The sequence below is a fragment of the Quercus suber genome, unplaced genomic scaffold (assembly GCF_002906115.3).
Source record: "Quercus suber isolate HL8 unplaced genomic scaffold, Cork oak 2.0 scaffold_4, whole genome shotgun sequence".
Taxonomy (NCBI): domain Eukaryota; kingdom Viridiplantae; phylum Streptophyta; class Magnoliopsida; order Fagales; family Fagaceae; genus Quercus; species Quercus suber.
The window spans coordinates 754,289-778,583 of NW_027069470.1; the positions used below are offsets into that span (position 1 = coordinate 754,289).

Consider the following 24,295-nt stretch of genomic DNA (forward strand, 5'->3'; position numbering starts at 1 on the left):
GTCCGAGGACCATGCAAGACCTTGGTTCTGTCTAACACTTCTATTCTTCTGTAAATAGCTAGTTTCCCTATAGGTTTGAGTCTGAGGACCATGCAAGACCTTAGTTCTGTCTAACACTTCTGTTCTTCTGTAAGTAGCTAGTTTCCCCATAGGTTTGAATCCGAAGACCATGCAAGACCTTGGTTCTGTTTAGTACCCAGGTATATTTGAGTGGTTAGTTTTCCCATAGGTTTGGGTCCGAGGACCATGCAAGACCTTGGTTCTGTCTAACACTTCTGTTCTTTTGTAAGTAGCTAGTTTCCCCATAAGTTTGAGTCCGAGGACTATGCAAGACCTTAGTTCTGTTTAGTACCCATGTATATTTGAGTGGTTAGTTTTTCCATAGGTTTGGGTCCGAGGACCATGCAAGACCTTGGTTCTGTCTAACACTTTTGTTCTTCTGTAAGTAGCTAGTTTTCCCATAGGTTTGAGTCCAAGGACCATATAAGATCTTGGTTCTGTCTAGTACCCAGATATATTTGAGTGGTTAGTTTTCCCATAGGTTTGGGTCCAAGGACCATGCAAGACCTTGGTTCTGTCTAACACTTCTTTTCTTCTGTAAGTAACTAGTTTCTCCATAGGTTTGAGTCCGAGGACCATGCAAGGCCTTGGTTCTGTCTAGTACCCAAGTATATGCTTTGCTTCGTCGGAAGTGGGCCACGCTGTGGACTTGACCCCTGACCTCTCAATGCCTTGGGCGAGGGTGGTTTGGAATCCTAACCTTATGCGTGGCAGTAATCCCGTCCTCAACTCAAGTTTCTGCCCTCTTCAGTTACAAGGCGTCTCCTGACTATTCGCGTTCCCCGCTTGACGTTTCGATGCACGAGGCGTGCTTTCATTAATATTTTCGAAGATTGATGCAGATCCAACGGTAAATAGGCACCTTGGAATTTGGTCGTGATTAATGTCGCCGATAATTCTTCCTTTGTGTTTTGCGTAGATCAATTCTCACCAACTTCCACTCCCTATATAAGGCTATCAGGAGGGAGGCGTCTTCCTTCACTTCATGAATCTTCTAACAAAACAGGAAACATGTCCTCCCAACTTTCCGAACTCCTTCAATAACCCTGTCAGACTTGTGATAAGAGTTTGGAGAAATGGGACAGCCCCGGATGGGAGTGAGGGCGTACAGGCTAAAGGCCCTCCTCCCTCGACCGAGAGCCGCTGCGGCAATAGTCTGCGTCAGACTTCCGGAGTGGCAAAATTTGGGCGTCACCTTGATTGTGCCGTGCAAGGCAGCTAGGAGGAAGGTCTCTAAAGTACATAACGCTCTTCTCTGGGGCGCATTCCTGCCAGAGGAGACGCGCAAGATTACGTCATGTTTGGTGCCCGAGTGTTGCCGTCTCCAACGGCCAACCGCGGTGGGGCTAGGAGGGAATCAAAGGAACATTATGAGGAGGGGCCGCCAGGCGCCCATGCGTCTGCTCCTCTCTTGTCGCCGGCACCACCGCACCGGCCCAGGAGTTGTTGGTAGCCTTGAAACAGGCCTGCCTCAGCCCCATTCCCTCTAGTTAGCTTTAGGTTAGGGCCGTCTGGGCCTCTGTTTGTAGCCTTAGCTTTAAAACACGCCTGTCTGAGCCTCTGTTTGTATCTTGTATTTCTTTTTCATTTAATAAAATAATGCGATGCTTCATCTCTTTTCCTTTGAATCTTCTACCTTTCTGCAAAAGTTTATTTATTTATTTATTTGTGTGGCTCATCCTCGTTAACCTTCGGTTAACTAGCTATTTAGGAACGATCGTCCATTGCGCTTGTTAGTGCACAAATTCTTCCCACAGACGGCGCCAATTGTAGGGACTTAATTTGGATTGGACCCAGAAAAAGGATGGGAATCTAACCCAACAAGCCCAAACAATACATTTTTTAGAGAGTGAAATGAAGAATTAGGCCCTAACTGACAAGTAACTCTAAAAACAGGAATTCCAATCCTTTGGAGGTCGAGGCATCTAGGCAGCTCCTTAAGGTTGCTCCTCAGTGCTCATCCGAGGAGCTTCCTTCGTTTCCCCCTTCTTCCTCCTCCTTTTTTTGTTCTGTTGGGTTTTTCTTATATAGCCCCCTCTCCTTCTTCTCTTTCTTCCATCTATTGGTCATCCATGCGCCTTCCTTCTGACCGTCCATCCCATCAACTGTACTATCAATACTCAAGTGATTTACAGTGACCAAGGTTGTCTAGTCCAGGAGTCACATCTCCATTAATGTGACCAGGGATTAGGTGAGCACATTTATTGTGGAGGTGACAACCTTTCCTAAACTCGTCTCCCCCCCACCACTTGAGGTTAGTCTCGGTTTGCCGAGGACAGGGATATCCTCGGCGGGGGTTTTAAGAGTTTGGGCCTTCATACATTGTTTTCGTACAATACTTCTTCCTCGGCATAGGCCCTAGGCCAGATGTGAAGTGGGCTGAGGTTACCAGGCCCATAGGCCCCACACCCCCAAAACCCAAAAAATAACCAAAATACCCAAAAAATCTAAAAATTACCAAAAAATGACCAAAATACCCTCGAAATCCAAAAAATGACTAAAATACCCCAAAAACCTAAAAAATGAACAAAATACCCCCCAAAACATAAAAATTACCAAAATACCCCCAAAATCCTAAAAATGATCAAAATACCCCCAAAACCTAAAAATTACCAAAAAATGACCAAAATACCCCTGAAACCTAAAAATGACCAAAATACCCTCAAAACCCAAAAAATGAACAAAATACCCCCCGAAACCCAAAAAATGACCAAAATACCCCAAAAACCTAAAAAATTAACAAAATACTCCCAAAACCTAAAAATTACCAAAATACTCCCCAAAACCCTAAAAATTACCAAAATACCTCCAAAACTTGAAAATTACCAAAATACCCCTGAAACCTAAAAATTACCTAAAAATGACCAAAATACCCCCGAAACAAAAAAAAAATGACCAAGATACCTCTAAAACCTATAAAATGACTAAAATACCCCCGAAACCTAAAAAAAGACCAAAATACCTCTGAAACCTATAAAATGACTAAAATACCGCCAAAACCTGAAAAAATTACCAAATCACCCCGTAACCTAAAAAATGGCTAAAATACCTCCGAAACCCATAAAATTACCAATATACCCCCTAAACTTAAAAAATTACCGAAATACCCTGAAACCTAAAAAAAGGACTAAAATACCCCCCCTAAAACCTATTAGAGTATATAAAATTTGTATGCTTTAGCCTTCCACTAGAGGGCATAGTACAATCATTTATTTGTTTAGATAAATACTTATGTGTATCTATCTGGGTGAACAATACTTCTGTTCCAACTCAAAACATGTATTTTACTCCAACATTTATGAATATATTTCAAACCAAAGAAGTTCCTGTTTCTTTTGATTTTTGGGGGGACATTCTTGAGTTATTTACACTACAATAAGTCTCCTCCTAGACACACTCCAAATTCCAAACCAAATGGTCAAATGTTTCTTAAATATTTTTAGCTTGCACGCTCAAAATATGCTTTAATTTGGATATCAACTACGGCGACGATGACAATCTCATCAACTGGATGGTAGTGGTTTCGTTAGGACAAAAATTAGGCTTGTCATAAGGTGTGTGTGAGCAATTAGCATGGTGTTTAGGTTTCAGTAGTTTATTTGAGTGTCAGTGCCTAACTTAACTGGATTTGTTGCCTAGTTTTGCTGCGTTAATCTATTTAAAATTTTAAACCAACCATCCAACCATCAGGGTGTTGCATTGCATGATAAATGCGCATTGCTTGTAGCTTGAGTGCCTGTCTGGCTAGGCGATACAACATTTGTGAACCAGAATTAGAAATGTGGAGAAATGTGTACCATACTAGCAGTGCAGCTGGTTTGAGGTCCATACCCCTGATGTTATACTGTACAGGTGACATAATTTACTTCTTTTTGGGTTCTGGGCAGGGCAGAGTACTGTATCAATAAATATAGTGATACGTAAATCTTCACATCTTTATTTCATATTTTTGACGTTGCTTGTTGTGATTAAGCCATTATAAGTGATATTAGTGATGGGTGTGTATAGTTCCAATTACACATTGGGCCTACCACTGCAGAAATGAGGCTTAATGGTAGAAATCTTCAAATTGCTTCACTTGGTGAATAGTTCGAGCAATAGCCTCAACAAGGCTCAGTAGTACACATGATATACCTATTGCCGTCACGTGGCGTGGAGTCGATGAGTCCCCACCGATGACCCCTTTTTTTCATGTTCGGTTTGGAGGGCAAGGATGTCTCAACTCTACTATCATTATATCTTTGCAATTTTACTTGGTTCAACTCTATTTGTGACCCTTTCTCGTATGTGGGATACTCGATCATATTTCATTTTGGTAGTGAGTAGTTTTTAAATAATAAGTAAAATTAAGAATAATAATTGAACTGGTGGAGCTTGCCAAGCTGGCTTGGTAAGCAAGCAACCAGTTATATAGGCACCAATACCCAGTTCTCGGTCAATTTCTTAAGCTTGTTACAAAGAAATGCCCGCATGACTAGAAAATTGTTGCTAATACCTCAAGCCTTTTCTGGTTGCTAACTCCACGTGATTACAATAAAAAATTGAACTTTAACAAAAATTTCTTAAGGCACCCGTTAAGGCGTTAACCGAACCCATAACCAAATACCTCTTTAACTAAAAGTTGTGTGACTACCCAGCAAAAGCTTATCAATTTTCAAAAAAAAAAAAAAAATCAAACCCAATCAATCAAGTGAAACAGATATTGCACTAGTTTGATATACTTCATATACTTTCATGGAATTTTTAAGAAACCAGTTGTTTTCTTGTATTTGGTTGCGACTTTAAAATTAAAACCATAACAAATTATATGTTGTTTGGTTTGTATTAAAATTTATTTAATATTTTTTATTATTCCAAACAATTATATAAATAGAAACTTTTATTCACAAAACTGACCCCAAAGAGATAGGGAAAAACTATCAATTTTCTAGGCCATATGGGAGCCTTAAATTGATAAACAAATCCAAATTTTGAAATTAACACAAAAGAATTAAGTGTAAAAATGATTGATTTGAGCAAAAAATGCCATTTTAAAAAAAGTCAATGGTCAGGTAGTAATTGGTCAACAACAATCTATATTTATGTATTATTAAAAGAAAAAGTGTAACGTTTAATGCTACTGTTCTCACGTTGCACCACATCAGCTGCTACGTCATTTTTTTTTCTTTTTCTTTATTAAATATAATTTTTCCTACAATTTTAAAATGGTTTTTACAACTTTTAGCCCTATAAATGTAGCTTACTACTTATTTATTTACTTCCACTATCACTCTATAATAAATCTAGTCCACTACTTATTTATTTACTTCTACTAACATCCTATAATAAATCTATTTAATTAATCCAGCCTACCTCTTATTTATTTAGTTCCACTATCAAGCCCAAATCAAAACCTTTTAAGTTCAGTTTTAGGGTTTTGTGTGAGCCTTTTCAACAACGACAACGTTGAAGCATTTCAAGCTTTAAGGTTTTTTTTTTTTTTTTTTTTCAATTTTCTTATAATTGTTTTTAATATTTATTTTTATAATATTTACACTTCTCCAACCTTTCTCTCTCCCTTACCATTTCATTTCTCAACTACTTCTTCAATCTTTCTTTCTCCCTTACCTTTTCATCTCCCCACTACCCTTTACATTAATATTATTCTTCCTCTTTCCCTTCATCTTTCTTTATTTTTGTCTCTTCTTATTCATACTCTCTTACTATAAATTTGTCACTATCTCTTCTATTCTATGCGTAATTAATCCAGCCCACCTCTTATTTATTTAGTTCCACTATCAAGCCCAAATCAAAACGTTTTAAGTTCAGTTTTAGGGTTTTGTGTGAGCCTTTTTAACAACAACAACGTTGAAGCATTTCAAGCTTTAGGGTTTTTTTTTTTTTTTTTTCAATTTTCTTATAATTGTTTTTAATATTTATTTTTATAATATTTACACTTCTCCAACCTTTCTCTCTCTCTTACCATTTCATTTCTCAACTACTTCTTCAATCTTTCTCTCTCCCTTACTTTTCATCTCTCCACTACCCTTTACATTAATATTATTATTCCTCTTTCCCTTCATCTTCCTTTATTTTTGTCTCTTCTTATTCACACCCTCTTACTATAAATTTGTCACTATCTCTTCTATTCTATGCGTAGTTTTTCCTCATTAAAAAAAAAAAAAATAGTTCCCTCTCTCTCTAAATTTTTTGGTGGATTTTTTTTTTCTTGCATCTCTACTTTAGGATGATAATTTTTTATATTCTTTAAAACTCTATTTTGGGTTAATGCGATTTAGTTTTGTTTTTTAAATTGTTGTTGTTTTTTTATTTTATTTTTATTCTCTTTGATTGTTAAATGTTATCCTTTTGCGTTTTAAAGAATTAAATATAGCATTACATGATTTACTAGCATGAGCAGAGTTTTTTTTTTTTTTTTTTGAAACGAGCATGAGCAGAGTTACGTCCATATTAGTTTGTTATACAAATTTAGATACAGTATGGTTTCGCTTTCTCACAATGCCTGCTGGAAATTTTCCCATTATGACCATTCAGCCTAAAATGTTGATTTTTTTTTTTTTTTTTTATATAAAAAATATTTACTTACTTTCTTGTTCTTGTAACTTGTTTTGTTACCAATTACAGGATGGAAGACGAGTTCATGTGATCGAAAGAGACTTGACAGAGCCGGATCGAATTGTTGGTGAACTGCTGCAGCCTGGGGGATACCTGAAATTAGTTGAATTGGGCCTTGAAGGTATGTATCAAAGTTAACATCCTAATTCTAGTTTACAAATATCCTTCAAATACATTGAATGGAAAATCTTAAGGATAATTGTTGGACATGGTTTTTAGAACTACTTCTGTTTCAATAAAGAATTTGTTAGCCTTTTGTATGTGAAATGAGACACAATTGTGCTTTGACATCAGATTGCGTGGAGGAAATTGATGCTCAGCGTGTTCTTGGATACGCTCTCTTCAAGGAAGGGAAAAATACAAAATTGTCTTATCCCTTGGAAAAATTTCATTCAGATGTGTCCGGGAGGAGCTTCCACAATGGACGTTTCATACAAAGGATGAGAGAAAAAGCCGCTACTCTTTCCAAGTATACTTTCTTGCCTTCTTATAGATTCACTGTATCATAGTATAGTTTAATGCTTGTTAAAATTTGCTATTTTTTATCTTCTTGTCCCTTATCATGATCAATCTTCTGTTCAGTGTGAAATTGGAGCAAGGTACAGTAACATCCCTGCTTGAAGAAAATAAGACTATCAGGGGGGTTCAGTACAAAACAAAGGATGGCCAAGAACACACAGCTTATGCTCCTCTTACAATTGTGTGTGATGGTTGCTTCTCAAATCTGCGCCGCACTCTTTGCAACCCCAAGGTGAATTTGCTATCTTGAAACTTTATAGCAGTTTGCTTGGTGTTATTTGATGAATTGGAAAATGGCCTCTGGTTATATAGAGAGTTATAATATGTATCTATTGCTTCTTGCAGTTGGCATTTGCATTCATGCTTTCTACTTAGGCTAATTGATGGTACAATGTTTAACAGGTAGATGTGCCCTCTTGTTTTGTGGGTTTAGTCTTGGAAAACTGTCAACTTCCATTTGCAAATCATGGGCATGTTATTTTAGCAGACCCTTCTCCCATCTTGTTTTATCCCATCAGTAGTACAGAGGTTCGCTGTTTGGTTGATGTACCCGGTCAGAAATTACCATCTATTGCTAATGGCCAAATGGCCAAATATCTGAAAACAACGGTAGCTCCACAGGTACTTATACTGTTCAGTATATGATCTTAGATTATCAAGTCCATAGCCCAGTTGCATTGGCAATACTTGCGTGTTCTATATTTTTCATCTTTGTTTCACTTTGGCTTTGAAAGCAACATATATGTCCTGCCCCTTAATCAAGAGAATTTATGTTGCAGATTCCACCTGAGCTTCATGATGCCTTCGTGACAGCAATTGATAAAGGAAACATTAGAACTATGCCAAATAGAAGCATGCCAGCAGATCCAAATCCTACTCCTGGAGCCCTTTTAATGGGTGATGCTTTCAACATGCGTCATCCTTTAACTGGTGGTGGAATGACTGTGGCCCTATCTGATATTGTTGTACTTCGAGATCTTCTTAAGCCATTGCGTGACCTAAATGATGCAGCTTCATTGTCCAGATATCTTGAATCCTTTTACACCTTGCGCAAGGTAAGCTTTCATGAACGCAAAAGTATAATCTTGAAATGTATAATGTGCAGATACGAATTTCTGATTGTATGTGTTGCAAAGAGAATTGGATCGCAAAGTGCCAGTGATCATTATTAAAAGAAAGGGTGAGCTGTTGTTTTTTTAGAATTCCATATTAGTGAATGGCAAAAAACAGTCAAGATGATATTACAAATAATATGCTTAATTATTTCTGAGAGATGTGATTTTGGGATTGCTTTCTTCTGTGATCATCTTTGTCTCCAAAATTTTTGGAAATCAAGGAGCCTTTTTATGTCCAGGGATTGTTATGTTTCCCATTTTATAACTTGTTGTATGATATGGTGATTATGGTCTTTATTGCAGCCAGTGGCATCTACAATAAATACTCTGGCAGGTGCCCTCTATATGGTGTTTTCTGCTTCACCTGATCAGGCAAGGAAGGAGATGCGCCAAGCATGCTTTGACTATTTAAGCCTGGGAGGAATATTTTCTAGAGGACCGATTGCTTTGCTCTCTGCTCTGAACCCTCATCCATTAAGTTTAGTTCTCCATTTCTTTGCTGTTGCAATATATGGTGTTGGTCGCCTGCTACTACCATTTCCTTCACCTCAACGCTTGTGGATTGGAGCTAGATTGATTTGGGTGCGTATTTCCTATTCTCTTTGTATGATTGTTGTAGAATGCTGAGTGATGCAGATAGATTTTCTTCTCTTTTATGTTCCTTTAAGTTATTGTTCTGTTTTAATGCCTCCAATCTGTTTTATGTCACCAGTCACCACCCACTTTGAACTGTTTACTCAAAATTTATGCTATTTTTATTTTATTTTTTTTCTTTTATGTCATTTTTTCCATATAGTATATATCTTCAATAATTCGTATGGAACAACTTTGTCTTTTCCAGAGTGCAGCAGGTATAATATTTCCCATCATCAAGGCTGAAGGAATGAGGCAGATGTTCTTTCCTGCAACTGTTCCAGCATATTATAAAGCACCTAGTGTTAAGTCAGATATTTAGAAGAATATGGCAAAGATCTGTTAGCTTTGATTTTTTTTTTTGTAGTAAAGCAAACCAGCTTGCATTTCGTAGTGAAGACGGGAAGATTTGTATGCTTGAGCCCTCCATTAGAGTACATAAGATTTGAATTCTTGAGCCCTCCATTAGAGTACATAAAATTTGTATGCTTGAGCCTTCCACTAGAGGGCATAGTACAATTATTTGTTCAAACCACCACTAAGTTGTATTTAACTGGGTGAACAATACTTCTGTTCCAACTCAAAACATGTATTTCTCCTTTACGTTTAAGAATATTTTTTGAATCAAAGAAGTTCCTGTTTCTTTTGAATTTTTGGCGGGACATTCTTGGGTTATTTACATTGCCAATAAGTCTATTCCTAGACACAAATCAAATAGCCAGATGTTGCTTAAATATTTGTAGTCTTGCACTCTCAAAATGTGCTTTTAATTGGATATCAACAAAAACGACAATAGCACCAACTGGAAGGCAGATGGTTTGGTTAGGCCACGAACTAGATTTGTCATAAGGTGCGTGTGAGCAATGAGCATTATGTTTAGGTTTCAGACATTTTTATGAGTGTCAGTTCCTAATTTAATTGGATTTGTTACCTAGTTATGCTGTGTTAATCAATTTAAAATTTTAAACCAATCAACCAGGTCTTGCATTGCATGATAAATGCGCAGTGCTTGTAGCTTGAGTGCTTGAGTGGCTAGGTGATACAATATTTGTAAACCAGAATTAGAAATGTGGAGAAATGTATACCATACCAGCAGTCCAGCTGGTTTGAGGTCCATTCCCATGATGTCTTGTACCGTACGGATAATATCTCACGTGGTCAGTAATAAGCAAGCGTCCCTGTCCTCTGTTAGCTCCAGATGACAAAAGTTACTTGTTTTTGGGTTCTGGGGAGAGCAGAATACAGTATCAATAAGTATTGTGATATATAAATTTTCGTATCTTTATTTCATAATTTTTTACGTTGCTTGCTGTGATTAACCCATTGTAAGTGATATCAGTGATGGGTATGTATAGTTCCAATTACACGTTGGGCCTCCATTCTAGGCTTAAGAAATAAAGTTGAGGAAAATCTTCAACCCCAGGCCAATTCTTAAGCTTGTTACTTGAAGGGGTGTCAAAACCATTTCCTGATATGCTACTCCAAGCTGTCTAAAGAAATGCCCCCACATGACTGGAAAATTGTTGCTAATACCTCAATCTTTTACTGGTTGCAAACTCCACAAGATTCTTTCCTTCTCGGTCGTCAGGGGTTTGATGATGTAAGATGATATCATCATGTGATTTCATAATGTGATGAGGATGATGCAGTTAAGACCTAAAAGTGGAAACAAAGATCTATAGGGGGGTTTATGGATAGCCATGGTGAAAACATAAGATGGGGCTGGGGGTTGATGCTGATCATAGTATCGTAATAATTCCCTTCTCTTTCAAGAGAGCACCTCCATGGAAGTACTTCGGCTTCTATTAATAAATGAAATGTAGACTTCAATAAAGTTAACTGGATTAGCAACTTTCTATGTCTCGACTAAATCAGATCAAGAAGTTGCTATAGATTACAGTGAAAATTTCAAGCTCACCTGGGATTCTTTCCCCAAGGACTCTTTACGAAATGGGGTAATGGAGGCTATGATCAAGAGAAACTCAAATTGCAGTGGAAGGGCTAGGACTCTATGGCTGCATATGAGATATGACTGAGGCTATGCCCTCTATTGCACACAAATCATGCGGACACAAGGTGGGAATAGTAATACTTATCTTTCAACCTCAATTCTATTCATGGTCAACACTTTTTAAATCAATGACCTTACATGCATATGACTAATGCAAAATTTGTAGTATTTAACTAATAGTAACTTCTATTGTCTATCTTGTAGAAGAAGGCATTAGCTTTGGTGTGCGACCGATACCTTGGTCATGAAGATATCATGCTTGATCTATCCACCAATGTCATAACCAATGCCTGTCACATGAGAGGAATGAGGAGAAAAACAGTGCTATTACGGTAATACAAGAGTGCATGAGAATCTTTTCAAAAAAAAAAAAAAAGAAGCAATTAGCCTGTCACATGAGAGGAATGAGGAGAAAACAGTGTTGTTATGGTAATACAAGATTGGAGAGAATCTTTTCAAAAAAAAAAAAAAAATAGAAGAAGAAGAAGGAGAAGCAATTAGCCATTCAAATAAGGCAGCCTTTCACCCTGCCAGGAGTATTGACGACAAGAGGCAATTCAATCTTAGTTCGGTTTTTACTCTTGTTAGACAAGCAGTACTCCTTTCAATAGTAACCACGTAGGGAAAATATAGCATTCAAGTACAATGTTGGATCCCTTTTTGAAGATAAATCACCGAAGGAGAAGCACCTGAAAGGAAATGAAAATAGTAGGTTAATACATGCATTTTCTTAAAAAGAATCTAGCATAGACATGGAAATGCCTACTTCTAACATAAGGCAGAATTGAAAGAGAAAGGTGGAAGAGAGAAATAGTTGAACATTTAATCAATGTCATTTGATGGTAAATCCTTAGAGACCAATTAACATTTTGGGAAGAAAAAAAAATCTTATGAGCTCGCATCTAACAGACTGTGCTAATGCATTCGGTCACAAGTAATATTTTGTCTACATTCATAAAGTAGCAAGATCCCATCTTAAATTCTGCAGACCAAAAAAAAGTTTCAGCTTTGTACTGATTGTGGGAATTTAAACTCCAATTTATACACTTCATAATATTAGGAACTTCCATTCAGAGTTTCCAATTCCCACATATTTAAAGTTTTTGACCAAAACCAAACTTTAAGCTTATAGTGCCCACATTGAAATAGTTGGTCATCAAAATTCCCTCAAACTACTACAAATAAATTTACATCCTATAGCATTTACCAAATCAGAGATAAACCAAACCAATCTTCACATTATCACACTTTTTCCATGTTTCATCACTCAGTTAGCTTTTACAAATTATATCAAAAACAAAGAAAACTACTTTTAATAAGGAAAAAAAGTAATTGCAACACCTATGACAGATTTAATGAGGTAAATGATAACTTATGTGAATGTTATCATAAAAATGGCAATGGACTAATCAAGGATTATGGCCAGAAAGGCCTATTGACAGGACCATGAAAAATCCATCATCACAAATGATTTGCCCTTCACACTCTGGACAACAAGCAACAGATTTAACCCGCTTCTCATTAAAGACAATACCGTCCAGTAAATCTCATTTGGCACAATAACTCCTATTCAATGCACATCTTGAGTAACAGGTTGGCAACTCTATCCCATAGCACATGGTTACATAATTGATCCACTAGCTTTTTTTTATAAAATAAAAAATAAAAAAATTTAAGTAAACTTAATAACAAGCAAGACAAGGATCAATAGTTCATACCTCTCTGGTGTCTTTAGAGTTCAGACATGGGATTGTCAAATCTAATTCAATGAAAAAAAAAAAAAAAAACTGGATAAGTAATTAAACAAATTACAAAGAACAAAGACTAAGACTCCTGAGAAATTTTCAAAACACGATGAACTGACAAGATTCAAGATTGTTAACAAAGCTAAAACCATAAATAAATTACCTGGGGATAGTTTGTCAACTACTGTGAGGGATAGGAAACCAGGAGGTGTAAACTCAGGCTGACCAACATCTGTATCAAAATAAACAATCTCCAGGTATTGGATACGAGTAGTGAGAAGACTCATTGGTATGCTGAAAGTGTTTATTGGTGTCAACGTGTACAGATAAAATTTTGAATCTCATGGATTCTGGAAACCCAGTGGTATACGATAATGTGACAACACTGACAAGTCTGTGGCAGAGTTTTGAAAATCCAACTGATACATTTCTTCCAAACACATCAATGGATGAAAACTTGAAGTTGACTTCTTGGAGAGACCATCATGACCCTGGAAGTGGGAACTTCCTGTTTATGCTAGAACAACTACGGAGTTCCAGTAATCATCAACAAAGAATGTAGTACTTACTGGAAAAACGTAGGTAATGAATTCTACATTACAAATAAATTGTATTTCGGCAATTCAAAAGTTTTTCAAAGAAGGATATTATATAATCAATGTTCCAATTTTGAGAAAGGAAGAATATTATATAATCAAGCCTTTTGTGGTTGCAAATCCAAAAAGATTCTCTCCTTCACTGTCATCAGGGCTTTGATGATGTAAGATGATATCATCATATGATCCCATAATGATAGTGATGATATTGCTAATGCTAATGATGAGGGTGATGCAGTTAAGACCTAACAGTGGATATAGATAGGAGGATTTATGAACATCCATAATGACAACGTAACATCAACATGGGGCGGTTGATGTTGATCACAGTATCATAGAAATTCCCTTCTCTTTCTAGAGAGCACCTCTACTGAAGGACTTTGGCTTCTTTTGATAAATGAAATGTAGCCTTCAATAATATTAACAGCCCTCAGCAGGTTTCTGACTTGTCTAGCCTTGTTGAACTGAATGTAGTGGGCTTAACAACTTACCATGTCTTGATTAAATCAGATCAAGAAATTGCCATGGATTGCAGTGAAAATTTCAAGCTAACCTTGGATTTGTTAGCCTCCCGATTGAAAGGGTTAACAACTTATATATAAAAGGATTTATGACCCAATCCAACTGCATCCGGGTTGTTTCATCACCCCAGTTTTCTTCATCAATTCCCTAACATTAGCTGATTCTTCCCATTGACCTACAGCTGCATATATATTTGACAAAAGCACATAAACTGATGGATTATAGCGTTCAGTTTCAAGAAGAAATCCAGCAACTATTCTTCCTAGCCTTATATTGCCATAAGCTGCACAAGCACTAAACAATGTCCACCAGATATTGGAATGTGTTTCAACATGCTCACTGTTTATTATTCTTTCCACCTCATCAAGATATCCACCACGACCTAGAAGGTCAACAATGCAAGAAAAGTGATCCACTCTGGGTATCAATCCATAATTTTTTACCATAGAGTTGAAGATCCGAGTACCATCATCAACTAAACCTGCATGGCTGCAGGCAGAAAGAACTGCAGTGAAGGTTGCTTGATCTGGTTTGACCCCAGATGAGTCTTGCATTGCTTCGAAACAGTTCACAGCGTCCTTTCCTTGCCCATGTTGTGCATAAGCAGATATTAGGGAATTCCAAGAAACTGTATCTCTTTCACCCATTGCATTGAACACTTTCAAAGACCAATCTAAAGCCCCACATTTTGCATACATTGTCACAAGGGCATTACCTAAACACATCTCTGAAAAGAACCCCAATCTAAGAATGTAACCATGAACCTGTCTCCCATGTTCCAAGGATGAAATGCAAGCACAAAGGCTCAAAATAAGACTGAGGGTATAGACATCTGGCCTTGGTTCCGTTTTGAGCAATTTAGAGAATAGCTCGAACCCCTGTATTGGACATCCATTAAACAAAAACCCCGCAATAATAGTATTCCAGGAGATCAAATTTCTGGGGCATATATCAAGGAATATTTTATAAGCCTGATTTATCTTCCCATGCTTAGAATATCCAGAAACTAATGCATTAGAAACTTGGATTCGCATCACAAGACCATTTTTAGATGCAGCAGCATGTATCATCTCCACAACTTCTAAGCTTTCCGAGCTTGCTAATAAACTTCCAAAAGTAAACTCATCTGGTTCAATTCTTGCCCTTTGCATTTGCAGGTAGGCCAAGGTTGCTGATCTACCATAATTCCTTTGAGCGTAACTTGAAATCATGGTGTTCCATGAGACAAGATCCCTCTCCTTGAGTCTCTCAAAGACCACGTGAGCAGCATGTAAATCCCCACAACTGGAATACATAGTTATAGTCGCGTTGCTCACACATGTAAATGCTTCAAAACCCATTTTAACTGCTTGGGCATGTACCTGATGCCCAAATCTCGCAGATGAACACGGGCTCATCACACTCACAAAAGTCAGTTCAGTAGGCCTGAGACAAGCCTTGTGCATCTCTCGGAACAGTCCCAAGGCATCTTCATCTCTTCCCACACTTACCAATCCATCTATCATCACATTAAAAGTAATCTGATCATAGACGTCATCATTTGCCTCTTCAAATATCTCATACGCATTGGCAACAAGTCCACAATTAAAGTACATTGTAAGCAGAGCATTAACCACAGAAGCTCTAACTAAATACCCAGTTTTGATCACCAACGAATGTACCAGCCTACCAAAATCCAAACCCTCCAAAGAACCCACACTCAAAACACTAGCAAAAGTGAAATTATCATGCCTAACACCCACCCTATGCATTTCACTAAACAGACTAACAGCAATCTCCGCCTGCCCATTCTCCGAACACCCAGTAACTATCGCATTCCAAACCGCCACATCTCTCCTCGGCATTTTATCGAACACCTCCCAAGCATCCGCAAAGTTGCCAAGCTTAGTACACGCCGATAACAGCGTGGTCCACGAATAAACATCAGGGTTCTCAATCTCTTCGAAAACCCATTTCACGGACTGCAAATCCTCAGCTTTCGCATAGAGCGAAAGCAGAGTGTTTGCTACATGAGGGTAGAATCTGAGGCCTGTGAATATGGCATGGGCGTGGAGTTGGTTCCCGAATGAGGTTTGGCGGAGATTAGCGGAGGCGGTGAGAGCGGTGGAGAGGGTGTAGTGGTCTGGTTTGAGGTGTAGGGACGAGTGGATTTTGGTGAATAGGTGGAGAGAATCGGAGTAACGATTTGAGCGAGTGAGGTTTGCGAGTTGTTGGTTGAATTTAACGAGTTGGAGTTTGAGTTGTTGGGCTGTGCTTTCGGTTATGGTTTTCAAAAATGGGAGCTTCATCAGTCATTGTAATATGTCGGACGCAACCAGGATCCAAATTTATTTGTGGATTTTCAAAAGTTTGAGGCAACGAATCTCATCATTATTGGTTTTTATTTTTATTTTTTCTATTTTTTCTTTGAAAAAAATTAAACAATGCAGTTAATTTACTAAGAGTAGAGTTAAAATTTTAGCTTTTTAACTCTACGAAAAATTATTTTATTTATTTTACCTACACATGCTGCAGTAGTGGATTTATTTTAACTTTCAACATAATTAAATAATATAAGTATCACAATAAAATAATATATCCCTTACAATAAAATAATATATCTCACTACCCAAAAAAACATCTACAACACCAACCACAACTACCTCTATTATCAGCCACAACCACAACCACCACCACCACCAACCACAACCACCACACTACTTTGGCAACCACAACACAACATAGAAAAAAAACAAAAAAACAAAAAAACAAAAACAAAAACAAAACCACAACCCCATCACCACCAGTCACCACAAACCACTAGCCATGACAACCAACCATGACAACCACAACCCATTGCCACTGCCACAACCATAAACCACAAAACTCATAGCCAAAATACACAAAACCCACTGCCAAAGCCAAAATCATCCACCACCACCACAACCAAAATCCACAAACCCACTGTCAAAATCATCCACCACCACTACCATAGCCAAAATCAACCACCACCACCACAGCCACCAAACCCATATGAAAATACATAATAATAATAATAAATTTTTTTTAAAAAAATCAATCACAGCAAAGAGAATAGAGAGATGGGTGGCAACGGTAGCTTATGGCTTGGGGAGGACAGTGCCGGCGTTGGGTGAGCGTTGGGATGGAGGACTGGGCGGAGGCGTGGATTAGCAGCTTGGGGCTTGGGTCGACTTGGGCCGATGACGTTGAGGTCAACGGAGGCATGGGTAGGAGACGTTGAGAGAGAGAGAGAGAGAGGTGAGAGTGACTGAGAGAGAGAGAGGCATGGACAGGGCAATGGTGCTTAGGGAGATCAGCGATAGGGCTTGGGGTGGGTCAGCGAGTTGGGTCGGCGGAACAGATTGGCAATGAGGGAGTTGACTGGCGAGCTGAGGGATGAGGGAGCTAGCCGGCGAGCTAGAAAGAAAAAAAAAATTGAGGAAGAAAGAAGAAAGAAGAGAAGCCGGAGAGAAAGAGAATAGGAAATGTTTATTTAATGAGAGAAGAGAGAGAATTGTATAATTATTATTATTATTTTAACCTTCAAGCTACAATGCACTTCTAAAGATAGATATGCACTGTAGCTGAGGAGCTAAATCTAAAAAGATTTAGCTCCATTACTGCATCATGGTTTTTTGTGATTGAGAGCTAAAAAATACCATTATACCTATATAGTACCACTGCTGTGAGTGAAAAAAAACTTTACAAACTTCTCATATATTTTTATATTGAGTGTGAATTTTAAAAATTTAACAGTTAGATTGTATGTTCTTATTATATTTTTCATGCATGTAAAATTTCAAAAAAATTAGAGATAAATTGTTATCATCAAATAAATCTTGAAATTTCAAATTTTTATGATCCAAAATTGTATATAAAAAATAAGTTTACTGATCGAATAATAAATAATATTCAATTTGAACAAAATTTGATATGTATGTTAAGAACATAAGGAACATAAAATTCAACGGTTAGATTTTCAAAATTCACACTAAAAAAAGAGATAATATGAGAAGTTTGAAAAGTTTTCACTCCAAAAAACTTTGTTCAAATATTAATTATAGGGATCTGTTTTAAAATTTGAATAGATTTCAAAAAAATAAAATAAAAATTGAATTGGATAAAGAACCGAAAATGAGAAGTTATTGGTTTTTGTCCAAAAGGGATTGAATTGGTGACATTATCTTTATATAGTAAGAGGATTTAATTATTGCTTTTTTTTCTTGTCAAAAATACCCCTAAATTAATAGTCATGCATTAATATAAGAAGAAATAAATGGTGAAAAATTAATATTTATCCTTGAAATAACATAAGAGGAAAGAGATTTCAAAAGTTGCAACTCCATAAATCTAATAATAATAATAATAATAATAATAATAATGACAGCTCTCAAGCAATCAAATGATAACAGGCAAGTTTTTCTAAATAAATACATAATAAAGGTTTTCATCAATTTAGTAACAACTACAAATAAACTTAAAACCCATAATCTTCTCCAAAAAAGAAAAAAGAAAAAAAAAAAAAAAAACTTAAAATCCACAACAACTTACAAGACCCAAATCAGAACACATATAGAGTGTATCTTCGCCATCTTTACATCAAGACACTACAAAGTACAAACAGTAAACATATATATGTCAAAGACTAAAAACTAAAAAATAAAAAATTATCAAATCACTATAACCACACACACAATAATTCAATGAAAGAGACTTTATCATAAACCGATTCAGCTTAGGTGCAATACGCAATAACAATGGATGGTTAAGATTGAAAATTGAGAAAAGCAACTTTCAATCCCAACCATTGAATAAAACAAAGTTAAAAAAGAGTTGAAAAAAGTTAAAAAGTTAAAGTTAAAAAATAAGAATGGTAAAAATATATGTGAGACGGAGTGGGGTAATTGCACTAGATGCAATACCATCCAAATCCATCATAAACACACTCACATGGTGAAAGAGAGCTGAAAATACCAGATGAGGCAGTGCCAAATCAAGCGATGGCAACAAATCAAGACAGACCAACGTCTCACGTCAATGTGCAGTCAATGATGCAAGGGCTAGATTAGGTGACACAACACCACAAGGGCAAATTGTGGGTAACCTTTAGCTTTAGGTTTCAAGAGTGAAGAGGGATAGTGGGAGAGGACTGCATTTTTCTCCCTTAGGTTTTGGTTTGACCCCTTTTTTTATGGTTTTTCTAAAATTTGATTATGGGCTTTTTTTTTCTAAGATAAAAGACCAAAAATTTTCCATCGGTCTTGCTTCTTTTTTTTTTTTTTTTTTTTTTTTTTTTTGGAGTTTATTTAGTTGGGCATTAAAAAAAATTACTGCAAGGTCAAAACAAATTTTTTTTTTTTAAATATTATAGAACAAAACTTAGGAACAGTACTTAAGTAGAGAAAGTATCCTATGAGACGCTCTCTCCATGTCAGCAACTTATTTGGTGAGCCTTTCCAATCAAAATAGGACATATGTAACAACTTAAAGTCATAATACCCTCACAAATTTCAATAGCTCGGCCAGTTCCTTTATGTTTTATTTATCCTAAGTTTTTCAAAATTCAAATTTCTCTCTCTCTCTCTCTCTCTCTCTCTCTCTCTCAGTTCTAGTTGATGGTCTCTTTCTCTTTTAGTTCCAACCAATGGTAATCCACCAGATGGTGACGATCTAATGATCACTCCACGCCGACAATGACACCGCGAAAAGAACCTATATCTTCTCCACTTACACTCTACCATTTTACAAATACCATGATCTCTAACGATTTCAACAAGCTTTTTCTCATATTTACTCACCTGAAGGTAATTTGATCCCATCTCTTTTTCAATTCGCTTCATTTCGTGATTTTGATTAAAGTATTGTTGAATTTTTTAAGATTTTTGATAATGGGTATGAGACCCAAGTTGTGTGTGCATGTGTCGATGACCAAGGACAAGTAGGTTGCTGGAGGCAACTCTTTCTTCTTCTTTTTTCTGGATTTTGTGAGTTTGGGTTAGTAAATGCCAGAGGCGGTGATTGGTGGGAGTTTGATGTTATTTGGGTTACAATATGATGTCTGGCTTTTGCTATGTCAAAAAAATTAAGGGAAACACAAAATTGTTTTACTTACAAATTCATTCAAATTTCACACTCATAATAAAGAGAAAATGGAATAAGGTATAAAATTTGATTCTGTATTCTCTTGCTTGAATTTTGCTTTTGGACCCCTCATCACACTTGGTGAACATGATTGCTTCCTTGGTTTTGGACTAGGTTCTGGATTTTGTTGAACTGGATTATTATTATGAATTTCCCTTTGGTTTGTGAATTTTGATGGAGTGGTAGTTGCATTTGTTTGCTTATTACTACTAATATTGGTGGCTAGTTTTTGGTTTACAATTAGTGTTACTTTGGTGATTTTTGTTGATTGAGTTGATGAAATGGTTGGTCTTTGACTTGGGGTAGCAAATCTCAGAGGGGCTTTTGGATTTGGACGTGGAGGATTTGGATTTGGTTTTCCATTGCTTACTTTTGGTGCCTCTAAATTGCCACCTTTAAATTGATTGGTTATATACATATATATCACCCTTTAATCCTAAACTATAGACATAAATATCACCTTTAATTTCTTCCTTCAATTTTGGGTTGTACTAATGTGTACTCTCTTAAGCTTAATAGAAAGAACTTAATCTTGGAATCATGGTTGAAGTTTAACATGATTTATTTTTGCTCTAAACTGACCTCACTAAAGTCTTTTCTTTTCCCAACCTTGGGGGTGTTTGGCACCACAACTTAAACAACAGTTTTCAGTTTTTAAACAACATTACACATAATTCTACACACTTTTTCATCTACACGTATTTTCAAAAAATATAAACAATGTTGCTAGAACAACATTACCAAACGAGCGGTTTTGAATTTTTGGATTCTGAAAATTTCTCTGTTTTGGTTCCTTAACTTTTGATGTTGTCTACTATTATGTAGGATACTTGCAAGATCGGCATCTAGCTTCAAACATGGACCTGTATGTTGTGACAGCACTGTTGGTAAAACTACAATTTTATGGACTATGGCTAAAGCTCTAGTTGCTCAGAAGCTATCATTGTTTAAAGTCTATTTGTTTAACATAGCTTGAAGACATTAAGAAGGAAATTGTTGGGAAAATTTTCCCTTTTATATTTGTTAGGGCAAATCTTCTGTAAATGATTTTTTTTTTCTTTTTTTGAGTTAGTAAATGATTTGTTATTATAGCATAGAATGGCTATTCATGTATAGACTTGTGAAATGACTTATCATATATAATAGATCTTGCCAAATGGATTTTATAATGAATAAATTTAACAGCTTTTGGAATATCACTTAAGATGTCTATACTTTAAATGTTCTAACTGCTTATACTGGATTTCTATAATGTCCAATGAATTGTGGCCTTTGTCTTTAGCAATTTTCACCTCTTTATATTTTAGGCAAAAAGCCACTTTTAGTCCCTACATTTTCAGGCAATTCTCATTTTAGTCTCTACATTTTATTTTTACTATTTTTAGTTCCTATTCTAAAAAACGCTTTCTGTTTTAGTCCCTGCCGTTACTCATTTAACAGAATTATCCTACGTGGCAAACAGTCCAACAGTAAACATTGATGTGTTCATTAAAATAATATTAAAAAAATTATTTACATTTTTAAAAATGCCACATCAGTAATTTAATTTAAAAAAAAAAGCCACGTCAGATAAAAATAATATAAAAATTTCTAACCTAATTATTTTCTTTAAAAAGAAAAGAAATTAGTTAAATTAATTTTTTTTCTAACCTAATTATTTTTTAAAAAAAGAAAAGAAATTAGTTAAATTAATTTTTTTCTTTTTTTGGAAGAACATGAAGAACTAAGAATCTCTTCAATCTCACCAACCCCATCTAACCCCTAAAATCTTCACACCACAATACTACAAAACACTTCAAAAAAATCTCTCTCTCTCTCTCTCTCTCTCTCTCTCTCTCTCACAACCAAAAACACCCCAAAAACAACAAAGTCCTCAGATTTTTCTGAAAACAAAAAAGAACCCAACTCAACCAAACCCCATCACTAGATGCCCATTTGATCAGATCCAAGAATATGGGTCGATCTAAATTCGCCCATATCGAAACAAAGCCCTAGACAATGGCAACTCTTGGACTTAGTCTCTACCGCGTTCTTTGCCATCGTTTTCATCTTCTTTCTGCTAGTCTTCACTCCCTTAAGGGACTTTATGGCCGCATTGGGACGCTAAGCCCTCCTTCTCACCACCTCTGATCCAGGTCAGCGCCATCGCCTCGCAATGTTGGTGGAGTTGGGGACTCAGCCAGTCACCATCGAGGCTTGCTCTGCAGACTCAGTGGACCACATGCCATGTGAGGACCCAAGGAGGAATAGCCAGTTGAGAAGAGAAATGAACTTCTATAGAGAACGACATTGTCCTCTACCGAACGACACGCCGCTTTGTCTAATCCCACCTCCTAAAGGGTACGAAATTCTGGTGCAGTGGCCCGAAAGCTTGCACAAGCTTAGTTGGGGAAGAAAATGAAAAAAAAAAAAAATTTCTGAGTTCTTCATGTTCTTCCAAAAAAATAAAAAAAAATTAATTTAACTAATTTCTTTTTTTTTTTTTCCAAATAATTAGGTTAGAAATTTTTATATTATTTTTATATAACGTGGCTTTTTTTTAAAATGAAATTGCTGATGTGGCATTTTTAAAAATGTAAATAATTTTTTTAATATTATTTTAATGAACACGTCAACATTTACTGTTGGACCGTTTGTCACGTAGGATAATTCTGTTAAATGAGTAACGGCAGGGACTAAAATAGAAAGCATTTTTTAGAATAGGGACTAAAAGCGGTAAAAATAAAATGTAAAGACTAAAATGGGAATCACTTGAAAATGGATGGACTAAAAGTGACTTTTCGCCTATATTTTAAAGAGGCATATGAATACAATTGACACTAATATATTTGTGTAAAGATGTAAATTTGACCATATTAAAACGTTGAAAATGATAGTGAAGATAAAAACATGAATTGAAAAATGATCTTAAAGCTAGAATGCAGTTATAACTAAATTTTTTTTGTTCATATTTCTTCTTTTGGCAGCCAATAAGTATTAGTATTCAAGAGAATGCTAAATAAATTTTTGAGAATGATTTATTATAACCAGAACTTATGAACTTTGATTGCTAAACCTTTAAGCTATTTGAATAGTTCGCAAGTCCATTACAAATAGTCAAATATTATTTGAAAAACTGCTACAATCAAATTACACATGAAGGAAAAGAAAGTGGCAAATAAAACCATAAAAATAGTAGTGAAAGAAATATTCATTCTCACATATATGATAAGTGTATAGTTAGCAACTATAAGTTGGAATAGTTTCATAAGTCAGCTACAAATATTGTCCAAAAAGCTATTACAAATTGTGCATAATGCTATCTAAATAAAGCGGCTAGAAGCTATGCATAAAGCTATCCAAAAAGCGGCTACAAGCTGTGCATAAAGCCATTCAAAAAGCGGCTACAAGTTGTGCATAAAGTCATCCAAAATTTTGTTTGTTTAAAATTATTATAAAAAAAAAAAGAAAAAAGAAAAAACTATCCTACATGCTTCCCAAAAAATTGTCCAAAAAGTTGTCATAAAGGCTATCTAAGATTTTTCAAAGTCTTGTGTCATCCTTTGATGTGTTAGAGCTCTACATAAAAAAATATCATAATTAAAAAAAATAATAAATAAAAGAATATGATGAACTTCGGTTATAGAAAGTACCTGATTCAATTGTGGCAAAAAGAAACTTTCTTAAAACATTCTTGTAGAGCTAACCATAGGGTAATCACAACACATCTCAGATGGAAAAAAAAACAAGGCTGCAGATTCTCCTAGACAAAGAGGAATAGAAACAAAATTAAAATTAATTGATAAAACAAAGGAAAACAATATTTGAATTAATAGAATTGAAATTACCATGCATCATAGAACTAGCTTGTGAAACTTGAGAAGTGGTTGCACCTTTAAATTTTCTTTTTCTTTTCCTTTTCCAACAGGCCTTTTATTCTTTTGTTGGTTACCCTCTTCGTTCTCACATGTGGTGGATTAAGAATTGGTTTATCACCAACTAAGCAAATTTGTAAATCATCATCATTTGTAAGATCTTCTTGTTGACTTTCTTTACCAACATTTTCTACCTTATTCGTAGTCATAATCATCTGTTCAACCTCCCATGTCACTTCACTCAACTTCTTTTTGACAAATTTGGTCACCTCATTATAGAAAGCAACTTTATCAAAAAGATTATACCCCATATGACTTAACTTACTCATTCGCAATGCATGAGTAGATTTCTCATTTAATTGCCATAAATTAGCACAAGTCATCCTCTTCTTTGCATCTCTTCTCCATCTACTTGATATATATTTGTCTGGTATCATGTTCACATTATTCACAAGAAACACCCTTAAAGCATGGCAACATAACA

The 24,295-nt window shown here is 35.9% G+C and overlaps 2 protein-coding genes across 3 annotated transcripts; one reads left to right on the plus strand and one right to left on the minus strand.

Annotated features, from left to right (window-relative positions):
• Positions 1-6,437: 6,437 nt before the first annotated feature.
• Positions 6,438-9,592, plus strand: LOC111989595 (squalene monooxygenase SE1). Of its 2 annotated transcripts, XM_024021390.2 has the most exons (8): positions 6,438-6,537; positions 6,685-6,796; positions 6,970-7,144; positions 7,258-7,426; positions 7,597-7,815; positions 7,974-8,249; positions 8,613-8,891; positions 9,151-9,592. In XM_024021390.2, exons 1-8 carry the CDS (start codon positions 6,490-6,492, stop codon positions 9,262-9,264), a joined length of 1,392 nt encoding a protein of 463 aa, XP_023877158.1. In that variant the 5' UTR covers positions 6,438-6,489; the 3' UTR covers positions 9,265-9,592. The 2 variants fall into 2 exon arrangements, with proteins under 2 accessions (XP_023877158.1, XP_065626707.1); XM_065770635.1 differs by lacking the exon at positions 9,151-9,592 and having other exon boundaries at positions 7,974-8,374; positions 8,613-8,725.
• A 1,668-nt stretch (positions 9,593-11,260) lies between these two features.
• Positions 11,261-16,146, minus strand: LOC111989594 (pentatricopeptide repeat-containing protein At3g49740). Its single transcript, XM_024021387.2, has 3 exons — positions 12,862-16,146; positions 12,672-12,712; positions 11,261-11,642 (listed from the first exon to the last, which is right to left on the minus strand). The coding sequence occupies exon 1, from the start codon at positions 16,102-16,104 to the stop codon at positions 13,903-13,905; it is 2,202 nt and encodes a 733-aa protein (XP_023877155.1). The 5' UTR covers positions 16,105-16,146; the 3' UTR covers positions 11,261-11,642; positions 12,672-12,712; positions 12,862-13,902.
• Between the last annotated feature and the right edge of the window lie 8,149 nt (positions 16,147-24,295).